The sequence below is a fragment of the Mycteria americana genome, chromosome 10 (assembly GCF_035582795.1).
Source record: "Mycteria americana isolate JAX WOST 10 ecotype Jacksonville Zoo and Gardens chromosome 10, USCA_MyAme_1.0, whole genome shotgun sequence".
Lineage (NCBI taxonomy): Eukaryota > Metazoa > Chordata > Aves > Ciconiiformes > Ciconiidae > Mycteria > Mycteria americana.
The window spans coordinates 12,649,323-12,673,884 of record NC_134374.1 but is presented as its reverse complement, the minus strand read 5'-3'; the positions used below and the strand labels follow the sequence as shown (position 1 = coordinate 12,673,884).

General features: G+C 48.4%; 2 protein-coding genes across 3 annotated transcripts; one reads left to right on the top strand and one right to left on the bottom strand.

Moving 5' to 3' along the window:
* Positions 1-18,337, bottom strand: AIFM1 (apoptosis inducing factor mitochondria associated 1). 2 transcript variants are annotated; one of them, XM_075513321.1, is made up of 17 exons: positions 18,120-18,337; positions 16,421-16,563; positions 13,263-13,356; positions 12,284-12,313; positions 11,043-11,155; positions 10,781-10,911; positions 9,878-9,968; positions 9,024-9,108; positions 8,320-8,396; positions 7,024-7,132; positions 6,240-6,347; positions 5,093-5,181; positions 4,872-5,012; positions 4,177-4,319; positions 2,213-2,337; positions 1,435-1,631; positions 1-236 (listed from the first exon to the last, which is right to left on the bottom strand). In XM_075513321.1, exons 1-17 carry the CDS (start codon positions 18,211-18,213, stop codon positions 165-167), a joined length of 1,842 nt encoding a protein of 613 aa, XP_075369436.1. In that variant the 5' UTR covers positions 18,214-18,337; the 3' UTR covers positions 1-164. The 2 variants fall into 2 exon arrangements, with proteins under 2 accessions (XP_075369436.1, XP_075369435.1); XM_075513320.1 differs by lacking the exon at positions 16,421-16,563 and adding an exon at positions 15,427-15,554 and having other exon boundaries at positions 18,120-18,279.
* On the top strand, positions 18,212-24,422 carry MARS2 (methionyl-tRNA synthetase 2, mitochondrial). The gene is given in 5 exon segments (XM_075513319.1): positions 18,212-18,240; positions 18,242-18,339; positions 18,342-18,581; positions 18,809-19,143; positions 23,169-24,422. Coding segments are annotated over 5 exon segments (1,881 nt in total). The 3' UTR covers positions 24,348-24,422.
* The last annotated feature ends 140 nt before the right edge of the window (positions 24,423-24,562 follow it).

Below are 24,562 nucleotides of genomic sequence, written 5' to 3'. Positions count from 1 at the left end.
TTTAACTTAGAACAATCTGACTTTATTGGTGCAAACATTAGAACTCTAGGTGACTGGAAATATTCACAAGTACTCAGAGGACGTTGTCTGAGATGAAGGGGTGCACACAGCCAGCGGCCCCCGCTGCCCTACTCACTCCTATTGCAGTGTTCCCGTTCCGGAGTTCAGTCTTCGTGGATGTTGAAAAGCTTTGCTACTTCGTTGAGATCTTCATGCTCCTCCCCATCTTTGATGATCTGAAGGATGGAAGAACGCATTAAAACCTGCACATACTATAAACAACCAGTGCTGCAAGACTGCACAGAGTCACCAGCCAATGTGGTGAGTTTCTTAGACCCCCTCTCAAGCCCTGCTGATGACCACTCACCAACTTAGGCAGTCCACAACATAACAGTACTGACTACAGCCAGATTTATATGGGAGTCTTAAATGTAGCGTTACCTGCCTACAGGAATGGCTGGAGTTAAAACCAACCTCACTTTCCCTGTAGGATTTGTTTCTGATGTCTGGGTTTCCCTTAACAGCCGGGGAGAACAAGGATCTTCAAAAAGCGATTTATCTCAACTGTGAGAAGATGGGCCAGTCTCTCTGCATTGACTTAGGAGCCAGCATAAGTGGCTTAAACTTGCAAACCTTTCTTTTAGACAACGAGACTAAGAGGCCAAGGCTCTCTGCCATACGTGGCAGAGAGTACATACTTGTCTCTCTGATTTAAAGGAAGGGCTGCTAAGAGAAGGAAGGGAAGGATCGCTCTTTCGTGGGGATGAGAGAAGTAACAGGTTTAAACTGCATCACGACAGCTTCAGATTAGATACCAACAGAAACTTCCAACATTAAGAATAGTTCATTTGGGACAGATCACCTGGGGATAGTGTGGAATCATTCTCATAGTTTAAACTACTGAAATTCTCCAAAGATGTTAAAAAATGACCTAAGCATAGCTGATCTTACCTCGGAGGATGGAGACAGACTACGGGGGATGGAGACAGACTAAGCACCTACTCAAGGCTGCTTCTAACCCTGACTTTTTGTGGCTGTGTATCTAGGATGATAGATGTTTGAGACTGTTTTAGACACTTGTACATTAGACAAAGTAGCACAAAAATAGGACATTTCACTCTGATGCTCAGTCGCCTGTGATTCTTGCCTGTACTTATTACAGACCTGAGATTTCAGCCATGCAAAGGCAAGGCTTGATGCATAAACCTGATTCAAGTTGTTTCTGTAAGAATTTTGAACAAACATACAGGAAACCACAAGGACATCTCCCATAATTCACCTGAGACAGGGCTGCCATTGGATATTGCACAGCTCTGCCCCAGACAGAGCATCTCCATTTATTTATCCTCATTTTAAATTGGTAGACTGATTTTTCCACAAGAAAATCCCCAATCAAGCAAGCCTGACTGTTCAGCATACTAGTCCTGTACTGACCTTTCGAGCAATAGGCATCCTGTTGAAGATGTTCCATAATACGATTCCTACCACAACTTTATCCCTGAGGTAGAAAATGACACCTTTGCCATAATCTTCTCCTTGCTTTGGAACTTGAGGCGTTGGTGAAAAGCTTGGAGAAATGTGAACTTCTGAGGCTTCTGCTTCTGTTTCGCTCTCTGATCGAATACCTGTCCCTAATGCAGAGACATGAGATATCAGACAGCCGGTACAGAAAAAAGCAGCAGCTATTTGCCTGCGATGGTGAAAGCGGACTAAAGAGCAGGGTTCTGCAAGAGACTGAGGTGTTTTTCTTTGAGTTGCATCCAGCAAAAGTTAAGCTTCAATAACACGAGAATGAAGCGATCCTAACACAAAGCGCAACACTGACAATTCCCAACTTCCATCACCAAATGCAAAAGACAGAACAGTCTACTTCTTCCAGGCAGCATAGGCAAAATAAATATGCTTAGATCCACACAGTCTCTTTTGTGCAAAAACGGATCATTTTACTGCTATGGAGGAAATTAAGCTTCACTGGGAAAAAAGTTTTAATTTTGGTAAATGAGTTACATGATGTCTTCTTGGAGGAATGTTATGTTTTAATCACATTTTAATATCAAAACCAGCCTTTGAAGCTTGGTCTAGCAAAGAATCAAACAGATTGAGGTCTCCTAGTGCTCTACAGAGATCAGACTGACTCTGTGACCACTGCACAGAGCGAGACACAAAAACCTTCATGCACGGAGACAGCTCCCACGCACGACTATAGCCCTACCTGATTGCTCCGTTGCACTTTTCGGTGTGTCTTTTGCTGTTGCTTTAGCGAAGACTCCTACTGTTGGCAAACTACTGTCAACAAGGCCAATGGCTTCGTACCCTACGTTAGGACCCAGATCGCTCCTAGGAACAAAGCAGGAAAAAAAATAATCTGTAGCATTAGTGAGACAAATACAAGGCAATTCCATCCAGCCCCAAATCCTTAACGAGAACGCGTGCGAGAGAGATCATGGTACGCAGGCTGAAGTGACACGCATTAGTCTCTCCTGCACACATTAGTGCGGAACAAGGGCTCAAGACACAGCAAGTCTAAGGCCATCAGTTTCAGAAGAAAACAGTTCAATGAACAAAACCTTAAAATACTTAAGGCCTGCTCCCTTGAAGGAAGCTGGGTGGCTTCCAAGAGCTGCATATAGCTCGACCCTTTAGAAAGTCCCTCATCTGACCTCAGCATTCAAACGCGAGGATCGGGACGCAGTTAGTAGGTACGTGCAAAAATCTTCTATGTTGCTTGCTTAGTACCAATGTGACTAGGAGACAGAGCTGGGGCAGAAGCAAGTGTTCCTCCGGGTCCTAGTAAGACCATTTGACCAAACTTCTGGCAACGCTGAGTTCTAAGCACTACACTTAGCAGCACGGACAATTATTTAGTGTACGTTTCAGAGAGAACATTTCAGGAATATTAAAGAGAAGAAAACGTTGCTGTAACACCTCCTTGAACTGGGCACCAGCTGAATTTGAACTGGGGTGCTTACAGGAGTCAAAGCAGCTGTGGTTTGGGGCCCAGTAAGTATGATGCGTCAAAAGTGTTCCCAACTATGCTGAGGCAATAACTGCATCCCAGAAAACAATCTGGATATCTCTGCATGTACATCACTACCTTTCTGGCCAGGATCCTCCAGCACAGACTGGGGTTACTGAAAGGAACACCAATAATATGCGGGCTAACCAGAGTAGGCACCCAGCAGTGGGTAAGTCAGAGCTCAGGAGGGATCCCGAACATCCTGAAAAAATGCAAGAGGAGTTCTTGCTATTTGCCAGCTTTTTAGCACGGGAGAAGGAAGTCTCACTCAGTGAGGGCTGGCAAACGCCCAGAGTTAACACCTGTCAGCAAAACACAAGACTGCAACTCGCAGACCCCCAATGGCCTGCACCTGCGTCACGGTCAGAGTATCCTCAAGAAAAACACACAATTGAAATGGACGCTTCTGTGTCCTGGTTTAAAAGTGAAGTGAGAAACTCTTCTGGGTCCAGAGTCTGTGCAGTATAGACCAAGTGTTCCAGTAAACGACAGCAAGTCATAACTATTTTTGAGGGGATTTCTTTAAGAAAAGTAAAACTCCTTTCTCCATATTTAAACTCCTGCTAACTTTGAATTTCTGATCTTCACGTAAAGGCTTTGGGATTTTTTTGTGTGTGTGTTATTTTTTGTTTGTTTGGGGGGGGTTGTGTTTTGTTTTTCTTGATACTTCTCTCTGGAAAAGTAGAGTACATGAAAAGTAGAGTACAAACTTTCATGTACGCTCCTGGATGCAGCAAGGCGATGCTACTGAAGCATCAGTTCAGCTAATCAGCAAAGGTGCAACACAACTGAAACCAACAGACTGTGCTGGGAACTTCAGATAATTGTAACAGAAAAGATGCTGCTAAGTTCAACGTGTAAATTAGCCTGCTTTGAGGAAGGGGCTGCTTTTTATTGCTACATGCTTTGGGGAATGGGACGCATTCAGGAAGAAACTGGGATCTGCAGGAAGGAAAAACATTTCAGAGAGGTCAGGGCAGAGCAGCGAATGCTCAAATGCCCTCCCATTCCCTCAGCTTCTGGGAACAGGAAGCTGTACAAGATATTTGCTGAAGTAGTTTCACTACACTCAGGAAACAGAAAGCTTTACAAGGTGTATCTTGTCACAGCTCCTGCAATCTGGCCAAATAAGAAACGCCAAAAGAAGAAATCAACGTTACCAGAACATGGACTGATGCCAGTAGGGCTTCGCAGCTCCTGTCATGTTTTCTCCAGCTAGTCTTCCACTCACAACGGCATGGTCATGGTGCTCCACACGTCTCCTACCTAGTTTGATATCATAGAAGCAGGCAGCATCCCCTGCCTTAAAAAGAATCATTCAGTGAGGACTGAACATGGACATCGAAAGCTTAAACTAATGCACAGACAAAAAAGGCACTGGGAAGAGAACAAAGCGGAACTATGAACTGAGTTTTTCTGACAAACCCCAAACACCACCACCACCACTTTATCCCACTCCCCAGGCTACACAAGTCCCAATTTCTCAGCATTTTTCACTGATCTTCAGAAAATAAAACAGCATCAGGTACGTTTTTTCAGAGGACTCAAAGTCTCAACTCCCACCAACGGGACTCTTACGCAATAGAGTAATCCGTGCTATCTTTAGGTTACCCCAACTCCTCTTACGCAGCATAAATATTCAAAAACTCGCACAGTCGTTACCACAGCAACACCGCGTGCTGTGGTGCGTGAACAGACTCCATGGCTGCCGGCAGGATCTGCGCTACAATTGGTCTCATTACTTGCTATTTTTTGCCCCATTCACCTAATCGAGGTATACCAGCCCCCATAACTCTGTGTATTCTGATTGCATCAGCACAACCAGCAGACAGAAAACTCCTCTGCACATACTCACCACCCAGATATTGGAGCGGGCCTGCAGCTCCGCATTCACCCTGAACCCTCCAAAGTCAGAGTCCACCTCCAGCCCAGCTGACTTTGCTAGTTCCACGTTAGGCTCCAGCCCTACTGCAGCCACGATATGATCTGTCTCCACCTGTTTGGGAATTCATAATTATCATCTTAATTCTCTCCATGCCCCTGCAAACTTTACCCTCTCCCTGCTTTTAAATTTACCTTTCGGCCATCTTTCAGTTTAATCATCAGCCGATTGCCACAGACAGAGACAGACTTGACCACAGCGTTAGGCATGACGTTAACACCCTCTGGAAACAAACATAGGAAACGTAACTGCTTGCTCCGGGGTAGACAGATTTCAGCTGAAGCGGGCATCTTTGGTGCAAACAGATGCAGGCAGAGCAGGGGCCGGGTTAGGAACCAAGAGAGAGACCACCTTATCTTTCCTGCATGCTCCAGTACAGTTTTGAGTGAAGCATGAGGAGAAAGAAACCCAGCTAAAAAGTTGGAAAAAGCTACTTAAATGACAATCTAAAGTACACGTCTCATATGATGACAAGGGCACATCCAAAAGAACTCCCCAAGACAGGATTTCAGGCACTAAGGACATTCAGTTACCTACTGCTCTGTCACAGCCAGACCCAGAGGTCCGACAAGGCAGCGTCCATAAACAAAGTAACTCAGACCTGGGGGTTACCAGGCCCTGCAATCTGCAGCCCCAGCTATATCCCTCCTCCCTCTATCCCCACTCCACTTACCAATGCACAGGAATATATTCTGCACTGAGTATAGCAAATGGAAAAAAGGCATCTCAGATGGTACCGACTCTATCAGCTAAACACTACAGCAGCTGGCCTTACAAAGATGTATGCATGAGGCAAGGGGCTACACAACCCTTCTCTCAAAGTGACTCTAGGCTGACTGCATTAGGCTGCAACAAGTAAAATTATTTGAGGCTAGAGCAACTCAGAAGAGGAGAACAGGCAGTTATCGTAAGACAACTTTGGTTCCAGATTACAGAGGCCGTTAAAGTAACTCACAAGTATGGTAGTAGGGATCATTCTGTGCAGGAACAGCCAGAGGGAAAACCTCACTGGCACCAGCATGCATATTTGCTTGGCTTTCCCAGAGGAGCTGCTAAGAAGCCAGAGATTCAGGGCAGCTCGGTGCTACCCAAGCTGCCTGAACTGCAACTTGTTCTGTTCTGCACCTGGGCCACCTTGCAAGGGTCCCGGGTCTTCCTGATACTCCACCGACAAAACAAGCAGAGCGCTGTATTTCACAAGGAAGAGCTACACAACAGCCACTGGCCTAAACACCACAGCTCTGCCACTCGCGGAGGAGGAGCACTGAAGTGCAGCTTCACCTCTTCTGACTTTCTCTGTGGTCCAGTTGCTCAGATATTCAGGCAAGACTTTGCCCATGTTGCCGTTCTCTGGAAACAGCTGAATCACCTCCAGGCCTCTGGCTCGTGCTGGAAGGAAAGCAAAGAGCAGGCTTCATGGATAAAGAGCAGCAGCACAGACTTCAGGACACAAGCATATGCCTTACTTTATGCAAGGAGCCTGACAGAAGTTTCCAAAACCGGGAGTTCTGGCTCCCAGATTTTCCACAGGAGTCACAAAGTGACTGGCCACTGTATCACATACACCTGCAAACTCCAGGATAACAGACAGCAGACTTCTAAGTAGAATGCTTAGTATTTTGGAGAAAACTTCCCTTATTAGAAAAATTACCACAAAGACACTACTCAAAAAGCTGCACGCACTCCACAGTAAGAATCCAGTTGTTCACAACCTCTTTGAAATAATAGCTTTAGGGGGGCTTTTAGCATTGAGAGAGCAAACATAACTTTTTACATGGTGGAATGACTTTGCAACATGCACTGGCCTGCAGAGCTTCCAGGGAGTCCAACTTTGTGGTCAGGGGCTGCTTGACAGCTAATGAGAAAAGGGAAAACCAGGCCAGGCCATATAGCCAAAAAACCACACGTGCATTAAGGTTATTTCAGGCAAACCACAGGTCTGTGCAAAAACTCAGCAGTCAGGGAATGAAAAGGAAGTTTGTAATGTCAGGCTGCTCACATTCAATGTCTATCACTTCTGTCAAGGCGCCAGCTGAAGACAGGCTGCCTGCAGAAGCACACTTACCTCTTCTTCCCAGAGCACAGGCCAGCTCACTGCCGAGAAAACCACCACCAATAATTGTGATGGACTTGACTTCTCTTGAAATCTTCTCCAGATTTTTGAAGTCCTCAATCTGAAAGAAGATTTATTCCCATTTCAAATATCCTCAAACAGGAATGGCAGCAGAAGATCTTTTTCTCCAATTTCTCCCTTTAAAATAACAGCAACTCTCTCCCCAGCTTAGAAAGGGAACCATGTTTCTCCTTCATCCTGTTCGTCTATTGCACAGAAAAAACTCTCTGGCTTCCTAATGTTTATGCAAGCTTTTCCCTGTCCAGGCAATCTCAGATTCCTGCATTTTCCCCTAACTTTCAAGAAAAATTACAATGAAATTTCTAGACACAAATGTACTACAGCACATACAGTACTACAAGGGTGCCACAGCTCACACCATCCATCTTTCCCTTCCCACCGTTGAGCAGACCAGACCTTAGGGGAAGTCCAGCACAGAGCAGAAAGTTCCCGCATGGCTTCTTATTCCTGATTCATTCCCTGAACTAGACTAAGGAGAAGGTTGCATGCCTGTTCCAAATCTCACGTTTTCAAGAAAGCAGAGTATGTCAACAGAAAGCAACTCTACAGCATAAGCCAGAAGACCATTGACCAACTTCCACGTCTTTTATTCACTTTGTCCCGAGGCACAGGAGGAAGGTGAAGAAATGCCACGAAGAAGGCACGGATATCAGTTTATTCGTTCATCAGAAAACTATTTAAGCCAATCCAAGAGCTAACATGAACGCTCAACTTCATACTCAGCTAAAATTTCAGAGCATGAGAGCAGTCTCAGTCCTGTCTCAGGCCAAGGGCCAACCTCTTGCCTGCGCAGAACTGTGGCACACACTTATTCAAGAGGGGTGTCAGGCTGGAGTACTAAGCTAGCTTCCTGCGTCTACTCATGGTCCTGAAGGCACACGCTGCTTACAGTCCACACCGACGCGCAGAGCTTACATCGCTCGTGTTTTTAAAAGGCCTGGAAGGTGCAAAATTATACAGGAGGGAAACTAAACAAAAACAACAACAAAAAAATCACACATTATAACAGCTCTCAGGCCTGAGGCAAGCGGATGAGTGGTCTAGTAGACTTGACCCTGTTTACCTGCCTGGGGAAAAGGAATAAATAGCAAATGGACTCCTGGTTACCAGCTGAGGGAAGCAGCTGCCAAGGGAAGGCTGTCCTGGACCCAAAGCAGAAGAGTTAAAAAGCTGAAAATAGTGGTACTGGCTCTGATTTTTTCAGGACTAGCAGCACCTGTAGATTACCTTTCGGAACAGTGTCAGCCTTTGTTGTACATCTTTTCCTGCTCTTTCAATGGCGGGTAGGTTCCTTGGGGAACCACCTGAGGACAAGGAGAGAGAGAGAGACTAATGATACCATGGCCACATCACTGGCTATCCAGACAATGCAAAGCTGTCTTTAATCTTTCCAAACTGTTACAATACGCTCTATTCTCTGTTGCTGTCTGGGTTTTTAACATGAAAGACCTTCTGTGTGAGCCGTAGGTGACTCAACAGTCACCCAGGGAAAAAGATCTGACGCTATACAGCTTGCTCCACTGACTGGAGACAGCCAGTTCCGCTTTAACCACAGAGGGCCGTAGAACTGTTAGATGCTGGATCAGTGCTCTGCCCGAGCAAGAGCTGGTTGTTCTGCTTGCTACTGCTACAGGCAGGATTTGAAGCGGCTGGCCTGTTCCTTTACTGGAGTTCCTTTACTGAGCTGCTAGGGAAGTCACCTTTTCCTCCTTCCCTGCTGATTTTCACAGGGCAAAACTTTGAACGTCCCAGAGAATGTGGCTGATGCGAGGCAGGTGAAAAACCCAATGGCATGGTTGTCTGTATGACTGTCCTTCCTGTGACTGCTCTACCAAGTGTTTGACACATACTGCAGAAACTTCCTCGCCAGATAAATGCCACTGAAATAAAAAGCCTGGCACAAGACAAAGAGAAAAAACCCGACAACTTACCAGTGGCAATTAGACATTTGTCATAGGATATCTGGGTACCATCATTGAGTTTCACTATGTTGCCTCTAACATCCATATGCACAACCTGCAAAATTAAAGAAGCAGGAGAGCTCAAGCTTCCACGCGTTTTAGGCCATTCGAGTTAAACTGCATAGACTATTGATTAGAGAAGCAAACTTGGAAGTAACATTCTCCCACCTTTAAGTTTAGGGAGGGTGGGAGGGGGGAAGGGAGAAGACTGGAAGTAGTAACTGAGACAACTTCTTTGGCAGCCATCATAGATCAGGTTGATCCTCCCAGGATCCGAGTCTAAGGAATGGACTCTGATACCTACTGTAGTTCAGCAGTAAGGGGAGTCACTGAAATCTTATTTTGGCAACATATAAAAAACTGAGGAAGCAAATATATCAGAAGTCTCACCATAAACTTTTCCTGCTGCTTCTGCACAATGCTCTTGCTGATACTGTAACCCACTACTCGGATCACTCTACTCTCCTTACCTCACCCTCTGACCGATATATAGCCTAGGTCCCATTTTGTCACACCCTCTCTCTAAGCTCTACATATTCTTGTCCCATGCCCAGACTCTAGACTTATCCTTCCCTCTTCCTCATCTTCCCACAGCTCACTGCTATTCCTCATAGCTTCTCCCATTTTCCAACTTCACTCATGCTGTCCTTAAGATTAGCATTCTCCCTGCTTCATCATATACACTTTTCCCAAACTTGTACACGTTCTCCTCCTCAGCCAACCCTCCACACCACCATCTACAGCTGTTTGGTTTCAGCTTAGAGCACCGGCTCTGCCTGGGAAGAACTGTATGATGCTAGAACAACAGCTAGTGCTGTACCCACCTTCTTGCCACAGAGAACTGCTACTCCACCATTTTCTACAAAAGGCAGATCACGAACAGGCACATAGAATGACGGCGGCTGGAAATATATACTGAAAAAAGCTCCATTATCAAATGGGTTCCACTTTCTCCATGATACCAGCTATTCAACAATTCCCAATGATACAAAGACAACTCTATGCATCCATAACAAGCTCCAGAATTCGTATTTATCTATTTTTAAGAATGAGGATCTTCACACTGTTGAAGTTCAAGGGTTTAGATCAGTAAGGCTTTATCACAAAAGTCACAAGAATCAAATGTGATCCAGGGTCCCTGGAGCTCTGCTCTAAACTGCGAAGCTATACCCTCACCTTTACTATTAACTTATTTCACAGGATTTCTGCCAGTGGTGGTGTATGTCCAAGGGAATCACAGCAAGATTCAAGAGGTATTAAGTACCGAGCTAACTCTCATGTGTGAAGCAGCACTCCTTGTGACAACCGCCAGCACTGCCACACCTTTCCGTCTGCTCCTTAGTGCTCGACTGACTTGTTTGTAACATCTCAGCATCTCTGGGAAGCCACGCTCCACGAGTCCACAGCCTACATCGTGGGGTCTCGTGGACTCCACAAGGTAGTCAGTGAGCTACGCCAGTGCAAAACGCCACACAAACTCCGCACACAGCATGCAATGCTCTGTCCCTTCTTCGATCAGCCTAGCGACAAGGCACACAGACACACGCACACCCCAGGGCTCTCTTCATAGCAGACACGAACACAGAAATCTACCCTGTGATTTGTCCACACAGCACTCTGGGGTCCTTCAGAGCTCTGCAGTGGCTCTCTCACAAGAACAGTTTGATCATCGTCAGCTTTTCATTAAACACTCTGCTTCGTACTCGCTACCCGTAAATGACACATACCTCCTCTCCTTGCCATTCCACTGTTTGAACCGCAGAGTCTCTGTCACATTTGGATCATCTGAAAACCATAGCTCTTTGGAAAGAGGTGGACGCATATAGGGCAGGGCGGGATCTTCAGACACAATCAGCACCTTTAATTGGTCATTAAACACATCAGCTGTACCGATGCCAGGCAAATGGCAAAACATACGACAGAGGCTCTGAAGCAAGCACCGTATTCAGTCATCCGCGCAAGTCTGCTGTAGAACAGGGCATCTCTTACCCGGGCACCAGGGTCACGAGCCCGAATGGATCTGGCAGCAGCAAAAGCAGCAGTTCCTCCACCGATCAGCAGGAAAGGAACATGAGATGGCACCTCAGGGCGAGCTCCCAGAGCTGCAGGTGACAGATTGGACAGCTTACTGCAGATACAGCAGGGAAAACGGCCCAGCCCCAAAGAACAGAGTATGTCACCAGCACCTTTCACATACAGGCTGCCTTTGGCAAATCGCCCTTCAAATACCTTCTCCTCCACTTCCCTTCCACCCCAATATACTTCCCAGAACCATGCCGCTGCTTCACTCAAAGCTGGCTCCCTGCATAAATCAAACTGTCAGATTTCAGCAAATTATTTTTTCTAAGCTAGATCTGCACAGCTGAGCTCAATGGCAACCGCAGAGTTTTGGAATAGGCCAGTAGCACAGCTTTTGTCACATGGCTTTAGCTCCTCTATTACAGATCTACTTTTCTCTGGTTTAAGATGTTAAGAATAAGAGCAAGCTACATAACAAGCTTGGAATAGCACTATTTGGGCAGCCTGTTAACAGGTTTCAAGCCTTACTCTGAACAGCTGCTACTTGTCCAGCAGACTCTCAAAGAGCTTCATTTTATAAATTGATCTATTTAAGAATGCTGCATACATTTGCACAGCTGGGTGAAGTGGCTGCAAAGTCAAAGACCCACAAAGTTCATTTCCAGCATTCAATACACAGTATCAGAAGCTTCATATAAGATCAGGACATTCTCTGTACAGTAGATTCAGGGCAGTAAAAACATGCTTGGCCTCTACTCTGGCCAAACAATGCACTAGAGATCCAACATTCAGGTTTTACAGCAAGTGACAGTTTGCTGAGCTAGCAGGAAGGACAAAGATTACTCAAAACACCAGGAGAAGAGATATGGCCCAGGTGCCATTCAAATCAGAAGACAATTTTCAAAATTATTTGGAAAATACAAACTGCAAAGTGTTTGATCTAGCTGCATGTCTTCTTTAAGAACACAAATCAACTTGTGAGCAAGACCAAAAACTCTGCACTGGCCATTCAGTGAACAGTTTATAAGAAAGTAAAGTTCCCTAAAATGCCAAGGCGTATTTTTCTGTAATTGTATTCTGAAAGGAGACCAACTTTTGAGTTCCTACCAGAATGCATTTCCTCCCACATGCAGGTCCTGTTTCTAAGCAACATGCAGTTAAACCATAAGTAGGAATAAAACAGTCGGTTAAATATTACCATCAAGACTCACCTGCTGTGCCCTGAGAAGCAGCATCTGTATCTGAAAGAGAAGGCACTGACTTAATTCAGCGAAGCACAGGCTATCAAGGATACTGCAGTTAGGAAGCTGCAGTTCAGGCTGACTCAAGACCATAGGATTAACAGGCTGTCCACTATAAAGGGACAGAGTCTCCAGAAACGTAGACTTCCCAAGACCTCTGCTTCAGCATTTAGGCTCTCACTCTCTGTCCTCCAGCCTCAACCCTGATAAACACGTTTTATCCTCTCCCTTAAACCAAAGCAATCAGTTTTCTGTCCTGTCTGCAGGATATTCTTTCTGTTGGTTTCCCAGTAAAGTGACATAACACACCCTATCTTCTATGACCTAAAGCCGCTGTTATTAGGAAATGCATCATCCTTTGGCTCAACAGTTCGGACACTGCAGTTTGAGATCTCATAACTCAATGAGCAGGTCCACATGCAGCCTGCAAAGCATCATCAAGAGCCTCACCAATTGTCCCCATTTCTCCCTCTACGTGTGGCCCAAGCACAATACTTCTCGCATGCCCAGCCCGCTATGCACGGGACAGGAATGTGGCACAGCACAGAGGATTTTGTGCTGGCAACCCATATTATCCCTTTGGAATCACAGTGTCTTTGCCAGACTGTGTAAGGGTAAAAGCCAAAAGCAGGGCTAACTCTTTTCTCCTTTTATCACAGAAGGCATAAATGGCAGAAAGGAGCCCTGAGGGACAACCTACTTTATCCTCACGATTATCTGTAAAACAGAGCCTTGTTCTGGGTCATGGAAAGCTAGCACCATCTTCTATGCTGGGAAGACATGGGAGTTCACGAACAACAGAAGGCACCGAGAAGTGACAATGCTGCGAAGGCACAGCTTATGCTAATCTGTGTTTTCAGAAGGGCTCTGTTCCATTTGGTTTAGAGGTCTCAAGTTAGCAGCTTATGAAAAACAGACCCAAACCTAGAACCAGCAGGCTAGTACCCACCGGAAGGAGACGATTCATTTTCTTGAGATCGCGTAGTTATTTTTGCGATACGGCTGGTGAATCGCTCTTTGTTTTCTCTCAATGTTCTGTATACCTGGAGACAGACAAGGACACATTTACCTTGTATATTTTACAGCATCAAGGCACCATTCTGCTTCTACCCCCCGACAGGCTTTTGTCTATCCTGCTTGCTCAGAAAAGCCATCTGCTTTCAATTAAAGCACACGGACCAAAAATATACCTCACTGAAAAAAGTGCCCATAGAGGTATGTATATATAGCTACGAGAGGAATGCACTCAGAAAACGATCTGCTCTACATATGCTGAGCTGAATCTCAGTTGTCTAGTTGCTTTCCATAAGCAAGCAACCAACCTTTCTGCAGATGTTTGGCCTCTGGGCTGCAGACCTGTTTCAAGAGGAACCAGATACAACAAAGGAAACGCAGTCAAACAAACCCCAAGGCTATTTGCAAGCTAGGCCGTGGCACACGGCACAACACAAGGCTGCAGAAAAGGAAGACAAATTCAAGGCAAAAAGCAACTCCTCCCAGCTTCAAAAGCCTAGAGCAGCTGGGCAGAACAAGCAAACAACCTGACTGGCTTTCTGTAGGCCAGATCTTACAGGCGTGACGTTAGCAGTGCTCTTCAGACGCGGGAGCGTGGCTGCTCTAGGTAACAGCCTTCAGCTGGGAGAGGTTCCCGTGTCTGAACGCTGACCTTCTGTTCATTTGACTGTTAAACTCAGGATACAGTATAAGCATGGCCTGCATGTTCTGGGGATACAATTTAGTGGTACAGACAAGGAGGGAACATCTTTTAAGACATCATGTTAACATCCAAGAAAAATTGGTAATGTAGAGAAGCAAAAGGCAACGAGACTGCGGAAGCAGGTCGCAGTATCATATTTGCCCCCACAGTTAACAAATTAGAGGGGAGCAAACAACTTTTTTAAGGCAAAACCTAGCCTTGCTACTAAGCCATATCACACGTGCACAACATTACCTTTCATTTTGCATTGTTTATAAAAGAGAAAAAAACCTACCCAGACAGTCTGAAACACAACCATCTATCCAATGACTGTATTTGGAATTTGAAAGAATATTAAAACTGGAACATTTCCAGCAAGAAATAAAAGCCTCCTAAATGTAAAGGCACAACAGGTAATGCTGCGGCTGATGCCAAACCGCTTGCTGTTAGCTAACCGAGTGTTATGACATCCCAACTATGAACAAAAGTTAATTCCTTTGGGGAATGGAAATCTCTATTACTCCCTAGATGTTCTACATGTTACCAATCTCCACCATTAGGTGTTTTATAACATAGCAAACAGTCTCAAAGAAGAACTGAGGAATTTAATGCCAGGCACAAAAAAGAGCACAGGCAGACAAAAGCATATCCAGGGAACTGAAACAATGTCAAAAGTATCAGAAAACAAGAACTCATCAGTGTCGAAAAGAATTAAGACAAAGATATTTTTAAAGCATTTTGCTTAAACATATAGAAGTCAAGGTTAACAAAACTACCTCTGCTTTTGCAAGCAGAACCATGAAGTTTTTAAGCGAGTCCAAAGGGCAGCATACAGCAAATTAAACCTGATCCCTTAGAAAAAGAAGACTATTATATACATGCAAAATATCAAATCAGGTCTTCAGGATAAATTTTTCCAAAGGGACAATGCCAAGTTCTTTCTAGTCAGAAACATAGCTGTGTACTTTGCCAGATAACGGAGTGATATTTCAGTGCTCTTCTCTGAAGAAATCACAAAGTTAGACAAGTTTTCTTTTCTTTCCTCTAGCATACTTATATTTAGCTGATTATTTCCTTTTTTTGTATGCCACCATTACCGATATCAGAATAGATGTGTTAATTAATTTGTGCCTTTCTGATGGTTACAAATCGAAGATGGCCCATTTTGGTTTTAGATTTATTTAATGTGGAAAAGTTAATTCTAAGGCAATTGTTCCCACCAAGAACTACACTATTTGAGAATACCAAATTTGTAAACTTAAATTATTTGACAATGTCCCTTGAAATTAAATATCTGAGGCCAGGGAGCACAAAGACAGTTTAGTTAAAGCAAATGGCTAATGTGGTACGACATGCAGAAAGGCACCCTCCCTCCACCCTCTCACCCAATTAAAACACATTTATTTCAGCATCTTACATAAGCTCCTGTCCCAGTGACTGTTCCTCCTACAATTAAGTATAACAATAGGTTGCTGCCAGCTTTGCCAGGAACACCTGAAGACGTCAGTGATCTAGAAGGGCATCTTAGATGATGACATTGCAAAACTGTAGGTGAAGACAGGCAATGAAAGAGAAGAGAGGGAAAGAGCTGAATGTTAAGAAGGGCTCTTGATTAAACAGACCTTGGGAAAAGCAGAATGTGCTTTGTAATTTCAGTTACCATGTTTGTCCAAAAAGGTACAGCAGGGCACAGTAAAGAATATTGAAAGGGAAAAGGAAGAGACTTTTCCTCCATGCACTGTTTTGAATTTTTTTTATTTCCCAGGAGCCTTCTGCATGTGAAGAGTTTCATTAGGAGAAAATCAGGACTCGGAACTTTTAATGAATACGATCCTTTAAGAGAAAGAATTTTGAAACAAAGATTTGTGTGACGTAAATGTAGGACCCATCCACTCCTAGGTAATGCTGCTGCTCTGCAGCTCTCTGGGAATGGGATTTACTCTCCAAGTTGGGCTGAAAAGCTTTGTCCTTTTGAATCTTGTGAGCAGGACATAAACGTATGCTCACCAGTTTGGGGTTGATTTGGTATACTCACACAAGCTCAACACTGATGTTCTGAATTGAAATTTGGCAAAGAACGGTTTACTTTGGTATTAAAAGCATACGCCATTCAACTCTCCCTGAACTATATGCTACTATCACATACAAGACAACAGAGCTGTGGCTGGTCATAGTATGTAAAAAAGAGTGCCTTTACTATGAAGAAACCTAAAAGGTAACTGAAATTACAGTTGAAAAAATAAAATTATCATAAGAAGTTAATTTCCAGCCAGCTCAGCTCCCCTTGAAGTTTTCTGAAGGAAGAAATAGCTACAGAGATAAAAAGCTAAGTAAAGTTAGCTGAAATACAGCAAATGCTTGACAGGAGAGATGTATTGCAGCTTCTTTCCATAAACTGCCTTTCTACTTACATAGGCACCCGCTCCTAACGTTGATAAGCCCACAATAAGGACAAAAACAGAACTATCGCCTTTGCCCCCGGGCACACCAGAGCTAGCCACTTGTCTGCTCATCTGCAGTTTTATGGGAACATTCCAGCGCTGCAACAAGTTGCCTAAGGAATACAATTTATTAGAGAAAAAAAACACAAAAAGACTGTCAATACAAAGTTACGTTTTGAAATTCAGAGACCAAGTAATTTCTGAAACCAAGTAAACAAGCTACTTGTTTGAAAAGCCCAGTACCACATCTGAGCGACTGCAGTGAATTATTCTCTGCCACAACAAACGGCTCCAGGCAGTTGTGGATACTAAAAGCATCTGTAAGATCAAAGAGTAACTGAACAAATTAATAGCAGGAACATCTTCTAGGAGGCTAGAAAGGCTGTCTCCAGCTGAAGGAGCCTTCCAGCCACGTACCGCTGGAGAGTACCTCCGGGACGCGCGTGTACTGCACGTCTGCTGTTCTTACGCCCTTCCCCAGGCCTCTTCTGTCGGAGGCAGGCGCCGGTCTACAGATGCGCTTTGCTCCGCCACGTGCGAGCGGAGGCTAACGTAACCTGGCTGGGACAAGCAGTAGGTACGGTCATACCAGCAAAAAGTCCCTTTGCCAACACAGCTTAATCCGCGGAGGCCAACTACCAGCGGAAAGAGGCTTCTGCTGACAGAAAGGACAGCCCAAATGAAGAGGAGTAGCAAGGTTTGCCAATCCAGACAAAGGCATCTACCAGCACGCGAGACAAAGAGCGCGTCTAGCTGGATGGCTGTATAACATTTTATTTTACTATAGTTTAATCACAGACTCCCGCCTGTCCCAATTAGAGCTCCAAACAGAGCAATCGCGGCGGTTGCTCCGAGCGCTGCGTTTGTAACGCCAGCTGAAGCGGGCAGAAGCAGTTGGGCTTTTCTGCAGAACGTATTCCCACCCGGCGCAGAAAACACCTTCCGCCTCCTCCGATACTCACAGGCAAACTGCTGTCCCCGTTTGAGCTCCTTCCCTAAACGCGCGCGTTTGTGACACAGACCCGCAGCAAAGTCACGAGCATCCGGATGGATCCAAACATGCGGAACAGCTCCACCTCACTCATGGCTTCCCAAAACATGGAAGTTTTCCCTCCCGTTCCCGGGAGCTGAGCGTCTGCACCTCCACCACCCCTCAGCACCCGGGTCCCCCCCCTCACCGCGCCGTCTTCACCCGCGAGCCCCCCTCCGAGGCGGCGGAGCCGAGCAGCCCGTCCCGCCGGTGCACCGAGGGCAGCGCGATGCCCCGCGGCCGTTCCGCCGCCAAAAGCGCTTTTCCCAAATTACCTCCTCACCGGGCAGCGCCCCGCGCCGCTGGAACCGCGGTCCGGTGCCCGCTGCCTGCCCGACGGGAGCCGAGGGCCCCGAGCAAGCGGCAGCTTTGGAAGACGGCGGTTCCCGGCCGCGACCCGTCTCCCCGGGCAGCGGCCCAGCGCGGGGTGGGGGGCTCCGGGCCGCCGCCCCGCCCAGGAAGACAGGGCCGGCGCCGCGGGAAGGGGCGCCCCGACCCGCCTGTGGGAGGAAGCCAGCGGCGGGGGTCCCGCCCGCCACCCTCACGGAGTCCCCCCCGGCCCCGGGCCTGCCGCACCGGCAGGGCCCCGCCGGCCCCCCGTGCCGGGGGAGACCGGCCCCGGCCGCGGCCCCGGCTCACCTGCGGCGGCGCGGCCCCGCGGCGCGGGGCTGAGGGGGCGCAGGGCGCGTGCCAAGCCCCCCGCGGCGGCGGCGGCCACGCGGCAGCGGAACATGTCGCCGGTCACCTCACGCCGCTCCCGGCCCCGCCGGCCCGACCCCGCCGCCCGCACGGCGCACGCGCCGCCGCCCGCGCCCCATTGGCCGCCGCTGCCGCGCCTCCGCCGACCCTTCCGGACGGTCCCTCTGCCCCGCCGTCTCTATGGTGGCGCCGCCATGTTGCGGCCGCCCCGCCGCTTCCCGCGCCAGCCCCGCCGCGCCGCCGCCACCGCCACCGGGCCCGGCCGCCGCCTCCTGCTCTCCACCCCCATCTTCTACGCTAACGGACCGCCGCACATCGGGCACCTCTACTCCGCGCTGCTGGCCGACGCGCTGCACCGCCACCGCGGCCTCCGCGCCGCCGGCCCGGGCCGCCTCTCTACGGGTGAGCGTGGGCCCGCCGGGCGCTGCGGCCCCGCGCCTGACCCGCACCCTCCGGCTCACCCCCGGGGCTCGCCCACCTCCCCCGGGGCCGTCCCCCTGTCCCGAGGCTGTCCCCTGTCCCCAGGCTCGTCCCGAGGCCCCTGCGGCCCCGCGGGGGCGGGGGGGGGGGCCGGCCCCGCGCCCCCTCCCCACGGCCCCCGCGGCACCCCGGCCTCTCTGCCGTTTCAGGGACCGATGAGCACGGGCTGAAGATCCAGCAGGCCGCGGCCGCCGCAGGGACGTCGCCCCCGGAGCTCTGCCAGCGGGTCTCGGGCCTTTTCCGCCAGGCCTTGAGCCAGGCCGCCGTCTCCTTCACTGACTTCACCCGCACCAGCGAGCCCCGCCACCAGCGAGCCGTGCGTCATTTTTGGGGCGCCCTCCGGGATGGCGGGGCTCTCTACAAGGGGTCTTACGAGGGCTGGTACTGCACTCCCGAGGAGTGCTTCCTGCCCGAGAGCCAGCTCGCCGAGCGCAGGGACGCCCAGGGACGCCCGTGCAAGGTGTCGTTGGAGAGCGGCCATCAGGTAACGGCACCTGCACCGTCCCGGTCAAGGGCGGCCGCTCCGGCGGAAGCGCTGCGCATTCATCTGTTGCTCTGGTCTGGCCAAATTTGGGGGTGTTTAATGCTTCCGGTAGCCTTTAGTAATTCATGTCAGCTGAGACTCGCCTGTATTTCATAGAACGTCTCTTCTGTCTTCATAGCGGTGTGTGGCTATGCAAGGGAGAGCTGCCAAAACCCCAACCGGCAGATACAAATTTCAGCCACGTGCCATGGGAGGGATTCAGCCGCTGCTGGGTTCCACAGGCTGCTGGCCTGGAAACAGTGTTTTAAAGCAGCGATGAAAGCAGTTAGCTGTACAGAAGGATAACGGTGTTTATAACTGAGGTGTTCGCTGGGTGTCTGGAGTTTCAGACCTGTTTTGTGAGGCAATTCAGTTTGGCCTCTGGACACTTTTCATCAGTCTTGTTAACCTCATCTGCCTGTGGCCTAATCCGATGACTGAATAGCGGTGCAACTCAGCGTGGTACCTGACTGAGAGTCTCTCTGCCACTGTGTTTTCTGTAAGATGTCAGGAGTTACATGATTTAATCCAGCAGTTGCAGATACTCATGCTTCAGAGCTAAGCAGAGGTTATGCTCTCGTGATATTTGTACGAGGCTGGGGCATAGGAGTGTTGGTTCACACAGAAAGGGGTATGTTGGCAAATAATATCTCTTGATAAAGCACCTAACGTAGTTGGGGAAAGATAAGTTTCCAGGCAAAGAAATCATTCTTTAGATCTAAAATAGAGTCAGCAGGCTTCAAAGTCAAATATACCCTGAGAACGATTACTTGCCTTAGCTGCGTATCAAACTGTCCAAGAGAAACGGCAGCATGCGTGGTGCAGAGGAGATCTTGCAAGGTGGTAGAAAGAGATGGTAGGTGTTCCTCTCCAACCAGAAAGAGACAGTTGGGTAGTTCGTTGCTTGAGGGGTTTGTGAAGGAAAAGGGGGAGTTTCCAACATGCCGTAAAACCCGTACTTTGGTGAGTCTCTGATTTTTGGTATCCAGTAGAGCCTGGGGGTGAAAATGTATGGCTCATCTTTGAATGATGTTCTTCAGGTCTTCCTTGAACACTGAGAGATCAGTCTGTTCTGTAGGAAATCACCCTCCTTCTTCACTCTGTTACTATGCTTTTGTGTCATTGAATGCGCAGAGAAGCTGAGAGGAGCCACCAGAGGCTCCCACTGTGGTCAGGGTACGGAGCACAGGCCTGCAAGAGGTAGAGGGAACTGGGCCGGTTTAGTTTGGCAAACAGGAGGCGAAGGAACAAGCTAACAGCAGCCTACGCCTGTGCGCAGGACAGTTACAAAGAGCAGAAGCCGTGTGCTTCTCGGGGGTGCCAGGCACAAGACCGAGGGGCAGCGATGCCACAAGCTGGGCTGCGGGGTCAGGCTGGGCGTTAGGATAAGCTCTTTCCCCAGGAGGACGGTGCAGTCCTGCGACAGGTCCCCAGCGAGGTGGGGGAGCCCCATCCTTGGGGTGTCCCAGCCTTGGCTGGTGCCAGCCCTGCTGTGAGCAGGCTGTGGGGCTGGAGAGAGGTGGAGGGCCCATCCCACCTCCGCTGCTCTCGTTCTACGGGTTCGTTCTGGTGTGGGCTGGTGGATTAGTTCACCTGTAGAGTGAGCAGATGGTCCATTGCAGGACCAGGAACGGTGCTGTTCTGTACTCGCTGGGAGGGCAGCTGCATTTATTGAAGTATTGCATTCATTGTTCAGGTCCAGCCGGGAGACAGTTGGTACACGTGGGGCTGCAGGGATTCTCTTTCTGATGAGGAAATGAGCTGGAGCTGGGAAGGGACTGTCCAGGGAGCATGCTGAAAAAGCCCGGGGGGGGGCTGGTAAACAAGAAGCTGAACGTGAGCCAGCAGTGTGCCCTGGCAGCAAAGGCAGCCAACGGGATTATCTCGGGCTATATAAACAGGAGCGATGCCTGGTCAAGGGATGTGATTATCCCCCTCTACTCAGCACTCTAACGATCACAGCTAGGTACTGCATCCAGTTTTCCGTCCCCCAATACATGAAACACGACTTAGAAACTGGAAGAAGTTCAGTGAAGGGCCACCAAGGTGGTTAGGAGCTGGAGCACTTGCCATTTGAGGAGAGGCTGAGGGAGCTGGCTTCTTCAACCTTAGAGAAGACAGGATTTTGGGAGGGCGTAGTGGCAGAAGCTCCCCAATAGCTATGAGGAGGTCATCAAGAAGATGGAGCCAGGTTCTTCTAATGGTGCGCGGGAGGAGGATGAGAGAATGGGTGTAAGTTGAAACAAGAGAGGTTCAGCCTGGGTTTACAGAGAAACTTTTTCCTCATGAGGACAGCCAAGCAGCAGAACAGGCTGCCTGGGGAAGTTCTGCGGTCTCCATCCTTAGAGGTTTTCAAGATGTGCCTAAAGCCCTGAGTAACCGTAGGTGACTGCTGTGAGCAGGAGGCTGGACTAGAGACTTCCTGAATTATCCTGTGCTCCTAAGGTCAGGGCTGTGTGAAGGTCAGGACAGAGAGCACGCAGATTTGTCTGCAGGACAGGTATGCCAGTAACTGTTCATAGGCAAGCCTTGAACAAAGACGCTGGTTTTGTGGGTTATTATAATTACTCTGCCCTTTATCAACCCCTCTGTACGCTCCAGGCTCTGACTTACCAGCTCTCAGGAGACAGCCTATTTCCAATCTCTTTTCCTCTTCCCACTGAACGGCTTTCTACTCACCTGGCAACCACCTTTTCTGCAGGCAGCTAGCTGGTAGGTAGCTCAGCTCTTAGCACTTGGCAGATGATGTGAGGTGGGCTCTTCAGAGCCAAACACCAGACTTGGTCAGCGTTTCGGAAGAAATGATTGCAGGTCCCACTTTGAGTTGGCTTTTGCATCCTGAGTTGTTACCGACGGGATCACTGGATTGTGTAAAAGGGAATACTGGATGGAGGACATGGCATTGGCTCTGTGTGAAGCGTTACTCCTGGACAGAGTGCTGAGAGCTGGTACCCAGAAGCTGAAAAAGGTTATGGAAAAACATGAAGACTTTTGGAACCAAACCCAAAACATTTTTGTGTAACTTGTTTATGATTTGTGTAGGGAAGAATATTTCTTTTGGGGTGACCTTCTAATCAAGTAAGCAAAGGCAGTATTTGCTACTGGCTGCCACTGAAATTAGATAAATTCGACTACATCATAAAGCAGTTTCGTACCACTAGGACTAGTTATTCCCTAGGGTATCTCCGCTTGAGGTGCGGTGGGCTCTTCGCTGCTTGTATTGAGAGCGAGGCCCTTTCTGGCTCAGTCAGAAGTTGTTGGGTTCAGTGCTGGAAAACGAACCTCTCCTATGCGATGCCAAAGCCTATACTTTCTTATCTTAGAGCCTTATTTAGCTTTAAAAGGTAGGAATTCTTGACCTAGCCATAGATCTCTTGAGTGCCTTTACACAGCTCACTCATACCGTATCTACCCACAAAGTTTTCATTGATTTAGCTAAAAGTGTCATTTAATGAATTTAAATGTGTGGGAGAAGTGCCATCAGTACTTTAACATGATTATAGGTGAACAAACTTAGCAACTAAGATGCACTAATGCTTAAACTGGGGAAAAAGGAACACAGCAAAGGCACGCACCAGGATTGTTAGTAAGGCAGTAATTAACGACGTCATTTTGTCTTTCCATGATTTTCTATTGTTATCGCAAAATGACGTTTTTAAGAAAGCGTATTCTTGTCTCCCTAATTCTTGCCTGATGACACATAAATCTGGCAGGTAGAAAGGTATTCCTTCCCTGGGGCACGAGCACCTTTAAAAGCAGAGTGCTGAGCCATCCCAAGTGCCTGAGTCCTCACGTGTTGCCCTGGGGAACCCAGGGAGGTGGTGTCGGAGGAGAGGAGGTTCCTGCTAGTCATAGAAAGATACCAGGGGCGCACACCCAACCGCAGCGGGAGCGTGCGACAAACTGCGCTGAGAATGCTGTGTGCAAATTGTAAAACTGTTTGCAGAGCGTTTGGGCCGTAATTCTTTTCTCTCCTGCCTTCTCAGGTGCACTGGACCAAAGAGGAGAACTACATGTTCAGGCTCTCGGCGTTCCGGGATCCGTTGCAGAAGTGGCTCCGGGACAACCCACGCGCCATTTCCCCTGACCCTTTCTACCAGCGCGTGCTCCGCTGGCTGGAAGAGGACTTGCCAGACTTGTCCGTCTCTCGTGAGAGAAGCCGGCTGCAGTGGGGTATCCCTGTTCCCAGTGACTCAACACAAACTATTTACGTATGGGTCGATGCCTTGGTGAACTATCTGAGCGTGGTGGGCTACCCTGAGACACACGGTGAGTGGTGGCCTGCTGCACACCATGTTGTGGGCAAGGACATCCTCAAGTTCCACGCTGTCTACTGGCCAGCGCTGCTGATGGCAGCAGGGCTGGCTCCCCCCGAGCGAATCTTTGTGCACTCCCACTGGACTGTCCGTGGGCAGAAGATGTCCAAAAGCCTGGGCAACGTGATTGACCCCTTTGCTTGTATTGGACAGTACACGGTAGATGGATTTCGGTACTTCCTGCTAAGGCAGGGTGTACCTGAGCGGGATTGTGACTATTATGATGAGAAGGTTGTTAAGGTAGTGAATTCGGAACTGGCAGATGCTCTTGGGGGGCTTCTGAATCGGTCAACAGCCCTCAGCATTAACCCCAGCAACACTTACCCTTGTTTCTCAGAGTCTTGTTTTCCAAAGATCTTGGATTACAGGGAGACGAAAGCCGTGGGTAGGGCTTCTGCTGAAGACTACGAGTTCGTGGCATCTGTGGCTTCTCTGCCTCTGCAGGTGGCTAGTTATTTTGAAGGTTTCCAGATCTACAAGGCTTTAGAATGTGTTGCCCTGTGCGTAAGGCAGACCAACAGCTTTTTCCAGAGACACAGGCCATGGAAACTCAACCAACAAGATCCCGCAGAGAAGCTCTGGCTTGACACCATCATCCACGTCACGCTGGAATGCCTGCGTGTCTACGGGACCCTCCTGCAGCCCGTGATCCCGCACACTGCAGACAAGTTGCTTTCCAGGCTGGCTGTTGAGCCAGAAGAGAGAGGTCTCTCAAGTTTGACATTTCTGCCACGTTACAATGGGAAGCCATGTCCCTTTGAAGGGAGACAGCTTGGACCTGACACCGGCATCTTATTTCACAGACTAGAGAAGTCCAGACAGCATCAGATAGAAACCGAGAAGCTCTAGTGTCTGACAAACAGCTTCTGTAAATAAAAGCCTCCGGGAACTCCCGGAAAATGTTGACTTTGTTAAAAGCACGTTCCTCCCATCTCTTGGTGGTAGCATGAAGTGGATGAGTGGAAAACTGGACTGAGCAGGGCTGTGCTGTCCTGCCTAGGCGACTGGCATAGTCTCTGCCTGACGCGGGAAGCAGATACACGCAGGCAGATTGGTTGCGTGAG

Excerpts from the sequence above, each read along its gene's own strand:
- AIFM1 (XM_075513321.1), bottom strand. The coding sequence starts at position 18,213 with ATGTTCCGCTGCCGCGTGGCCGCCGCCGCCGCGGGGGGCTTGGCACGC. Across the intron at positions 10,912-11,042 it reads CTCGTGACCCTGGTGCCCGG|GTGCTGATTGTGTCTGAAGA; the intron begins GTAAGAGATGCC and ends GACCAATTAAAG. Across the intron at positions 9,969-10,780 it reads TGGAATGGCAAGGAGAGGAG|TATATATTTCCAGCCGCCGT; the intron begins GTATGTGTCATT and ends AGCTTTTTTCAG.